Source organism: Osmerus mordax, chromosome 24 (genome assembly GCF_038355195.1).
Source record: "Osmerus mordax isolate fOsmMor3 chromosome 24, fOsmMor3.pri, whole genome shotgun sequence".
Taxonomy (NCBI): Eukaryota; Metazoa; Chordata; class Actinopteri; order Osmeriformes; family Osmeridae; genus Osmerus; species Osmerus mordax.
In genome coordinates this window covers 4,480,418-4,485,118 of record NC_090073.1, presented here as the reverse complement: position 1 = coordinate 4,485,118, position 4,701 = coordinate 4,480,418, and the positions used below count along the sequence as shown (strand labels likewise).

At 42.1% G+C, this 4,701-nt stretch overlaps 1 protein-coding gene across 1 annotated transcript; it reads right to left on the bottom strand.

The window, feature by feature from the left end:
• Window positions 1-1,010: 1,010 nt before the first annotated feature.
• dmrt3a (doublesex and mab-3 related transcription factor 3a) lies at window positions 1,011-3,773 on the bottom strand. The gene is made up of 2 exons (XM_067228257.1): window positions 3,380-3,773; window positions 1,011-2,026 (listed from the first exon to the last, which is right to left on the bottom strand). Exons 1-2 carry the CDS (start codon window positions 3,771-3,773, stop codon window positions 1,011-1,013), a joined length of 1,410 nt encoding a protein of 469 aa, XP_067084358.1.
• Window positions 3,774-4,701: the final 928 nt, after the last annotated feature.

Genomic DNA, 4,701 nt, shown 5'->3' with positions numbered 1-4,701 from the left:
AAAACTCAGGACCTCAACCAAGAAGAGTCAAGACTGTAAACACAAATCAGAAGGAAATTAAAAGTGCTGAGTATACAGTCTAAATACTTATGTAAATATGATATTTCTGTCTTGAATTGTGCTAAAATGTTATGAGTCTAAATATTTTCTAACTGCACTTTGCAAGCATGAACTATATGTTCAGCTGAGAATGTGTTATTGGGGATGAGTGCAAGTCTATATAGGCTATCATCAGGAATTACCAAGACAACATTATATTGGCTGAGGACAACATCATTTAAACACAGTTTAGTAATGTAAAAATGTTACGACTGATCTGATGGTGATGTGTTCAAAAATTCAGTAAAAGGAAACCATCAAATAGTCTTCCTTTCAGTAAATAGCCCATTGTTTGTGGTCTGGAAATTGATTTGGCCACCCATTTTATTATTTCTTATACAAAGACATTTTATCAACGGTACACCATTTGAGTGTATGCATTGTCAGACAAATAAAAAACTGAAAATGCGAGTTGATATTTAATAAATGGGATTATAAGATTATAAGATTTCAAACCCCAGTGCAGAACGTGCACAGCATCCAGCAAAATAGTTCAACATCCAGAAATACTTGATATCTTAATATATTTTATTATATTATTTGGTGGATAAATTAATAACAATGTGGCATTACCAAGGTTTATATGGCATACTATTGACATGCATTACTGAAGATCTTTACATTTCAGTTTCACACATGCATACTGGAGATGAAGATTTTCACAACACAAGTTTACTTTTACATTAATAATTTGGTCATATCCATTTGCTAACTGGATATATTATAAATACCATGATGACATAATGTTACGGGATAATATCTATTCAACATTCAAGTAGGCAGCTGCTTAAGTTAAGTCCAAAAAACAAAAGTACCCTTTTCAATATATTTCTTGCAATAAAACTCATTTGATCTTCATCCCAATACATTTTTTGGTGTCTCCATTGCCGTATAGCAGTATTCATTCATGATTAGGTGGAGGAGTTTAAGATCCGTGAGTCTGAAGAATCGGACCGCTCATCGTACTCCTCCTCCGGTGCGTAGATGCTGGGTTTGGGGTTGACCACCGGGCAGCCGTCCTCCTGGATGATGATCCGGTGGTCCTCCGGGGATCGGGACGACAGCACCGGGGAGCCGCGAAACACCCCGCCCCCGGAGGCTGCCGCGGCGGAGGGGGCGAACGAGGAGACGTACTGGGCGGCGGAGCGGAGTTGGTACTGCTGCTGCAGAGTCATGGTGTTCCACAGCGTCACGTCGTTGTGCATGAAGGGACTGGCTTGGGAGCGCGTGAGCGAGTTGCGCAGCATGAGCGGGTAGCGGGGCGGCTGGGGGAAGGAGGGATGCTGCAGGGGCATGCCCAGGGCGCCCGTGGGCACCATGCTGGAGGGCGAATCGGAGGAGAAGCGGAGAGACTCGGGCACCCGGAACGCTGAGCCCACCGACCACTTGGCAGAGCTGGACATGGGGTGGTAGGACCCCAGGGTGTGTTCAAAGAGATGGCCGTTGGAGGGAAGCATGAGGGTGTCAGAGTGAGAGTCTGAGTCGGGGTGCCGGCTGGAGTCTGATGTCCTGCTCGACAAAAGCACCTCGATGGCCCCCACCAGGTCCCCTCCACACCCCTTGAGGATGAGGTCCAGGACAGGGGGCTTGTGAGCAGGGAAGATCTTCTTGAGGACCTCCAGTGGGGGGCGATTGGACCGGAGGTTGAACGGTAGGGAGACAGACCCAGAAAGACCTTCGATCAGCAGGTTCGGTTCTCCAGGGTACTTGGGAGGGCTCTCACCTTTAGGCTCCCGCTCGGCGGTGCAGACTTTGGACAGGGTGTAACCTCCCTCCTCGGGCTGGGAAGGGATGTCAGGGGGCTCCTGGTTGCAGCAGGAGTTTGGTTTGGAGCCTTCGGGGGAGCTACTAGGATCTTGCTCCTTCTCGCTGGAAGTCCCCCCGTTTTCACCTCCAGACTGCTCGCCAGACACATCCTCATTCAGATCTAAAATAGAATAGAGAGCATAAGCGAGAGTTCTTATTTTTCATGTTTTAGATTCGTCTTCTCTTGTATTTTGCTAAACATCCTAGCAGATCAAATATAAACATTGAATTGACTTTTAAGACCATAATTATACAATTTAAATAAATTTTTTGTGGGAGAACATACTATTTTACAGACATTTACATATTATACATATTTTACAAGCACTTAATTGAGGTTTAATGCCATGACTTGATCAAACCTTATCAAAGAGAGAGATTGGCAACATGCAGGTTATAAGTTATACATTTGTCTTCCGACATTGTGATTTATGAGGATTTTCCCTCTCCAAAGCTATTAGCAGAAAGTGCTGACCTGTGAGGAATGTCCAGTCAATACCTTTTAACCACATTTTGTAAACTGACTGCCTGTTGTTTGGTAACATTTCACTTGAAGTTGACTTCCTGCAAAGTTTTTGCTGATTACATTGGATCTACCCTGTCCAGCACTGTTTACTGTAATCTTTTAACTCACTGAAGTGTACTCGTCAATTCTAAATTTGCCAACGGCAATTTCCCCTGCTAAAGTGTCTTATATAATTCTCTAGGTAAGCTTCAGGTAAAAAGAATATAAAGTACAATCCCAGTTATTCCTCATGAATTTAGGGAATGTTGGTTAACGAATCAGGAATTAGAAATATGGCATGAGAATCCACTTGCAATAATTGAACTACTGATACTATATTACTGTACAAATTTGATGCAACAATTTTCAATTGATCAGAATACGAACATGATGATTAAACTATGTATGCAAGCCTTACTCCTGAACACTGATGGAAGCTGATGGAAGCTTAAGGTTACTGATATAAGTTATGAATAAGTCAATCTGTGACCACATAGAAGGCCTAATACCATCAGATCAAATACACAATTAAAGGTTCCTTCCTATGAAATAGTAACACCATTTTTATTTCATTATTTCACTTTCAGTATTTTAGGTGAGCTTCATACAAATGCTGGTTTAGACCTACATAATATGAAACATAGCCTCAGCAAATATTGACAATGATCGCCCCAATAATAACAATGATATAAATAATGAAAGGTTCAACAACTTTTGTTTACAATACATGGAGAAATTAAGGACTTATTCGATGTATTTTGAGAACTTTTAAATCAGGAATTGTTTACTAATACTAATAATGTAATTTATAACACCTTTGATGCAATAACTGAGTATAATTATCATTAGAGTATTTTCAATGTCAACCACTTAAAAAAGTAGAAGTAATCTATCAGTCATGTGACATAGGCTAGTCAGATCTTGGGATTAAATGAATAAATAAAAATATAAATAAAATGCATCTCTTACCGGCGACAAGTTGGGTATTCGCCGCTTGCTCTGTAGTCCATCTCAGGTCTAAGTCCCCGGTGCGCGACGGTGGTCTCTGGTTCATCTCAGCGCCCCCAGGCACAGACATGCCGGGCAGGGCTCTCAGAGACTCCGGGATGAGACTCTCTAAACTCTCGTTTGCTTGTTGCCTCCGCAGCGCTACCTGTGCGGCCATGACCCTTTGTCGTTCGATGATGAGAATGCATTTCTCGCAGGTGCAATCTTTGAAACGACAGTAGCGCTTGTGTCCCTTCAGCCAGGAAAGCACCCCATGGTTCCTGCATCGCGCGCACTTGGGGGTCCTCTGCAGAGGTGCTCGTGGTTGGGACACGGCGCTCCCCATATAGAGGTAGGGTGATCCGTAGCCATTCATTTTTTCACACGAGGCGCTCGCTACTCAAAGCTGGAGGCACAAGTGCATCTGATAATGTGTGGTGAAGAGTGTTGTCAGCCCACCAGTCAAAAGATCAAACCCCTTAGCGGCTCGCTACACGCATGATGAGAGATGCTGGATTGTAGGCTAGGATCCACCTCTGCTCGCAATAAACACACGCATCATACAATCTGAAACGCATTCATGAGAACGGGTAACCAAATAGGCTACCATCACCAGCAACACTAATACTCGCAAAGCAAGTTTAAGGGAGGCACTCATTTACTGTACCCTATACGTTCTCATTGACGCATGCAACCTAACTAAATGTTGAATAGCCTAAATGGTTCCTTTAATTGGAGAATACATTATAGGCCATACATGTTTATTCTCATACGCAATCATCAATAAATGAGGACCCGCAAGGCGATGGGTGCATGCATTTTTATCTGTTGTTGATTAAATACACAAATGGGCATATGACAGCATGTTTTCCTTACAATTGGGGCAGATTTCGCACAGTGCTATATATATAGGCCTAGTGCTATAGCTTATATCGCGTTTGGCATTTAAACATCATCCAAAGTTCCACCTAAAAAGCAATGAGAGCATCTTATTTGTAAGCAGATGTAAACACAGGGCTGTAACATGTATTTAAAGTAATACACGTTTACTTTCTATTCTACCCACATTTGAATGTAATGGTTCCAAAAACTTGTTTTAATGGTAACCTATTTAAAGGGTAGGCCCATCATTATTTTCCAACGAATATTGCTTAATGACCACTCTATTATCGACTTAAAAAAAAAACTTGCATTGTTTTTTGGTATTAGATCTAGCAAGCCCTTAAAATGTTGATCATTAAAAATGGACCGAGGATTAAATATTTAGGGGTGGCTATATGTCCCTTTCACCTCACATTATTGAG

Excerpts from the sequence above, each read along its gene's own strand:
- dmrt3a (XM_067228257.1), bottom strand. The coding sequence starts at position 3,773 with ATGAATGGCTACGGATCACCCTACCTCTATATGGGGAGCGCCGTGTCC. Across the intron at positions 2,027-3,379 it reads GAATACCCAACTTGTCGCCG|ATCTGAATGAGGATGTGTCT; the intron begins GTAAGAGATGCA and ends ATTCTATTTTAG.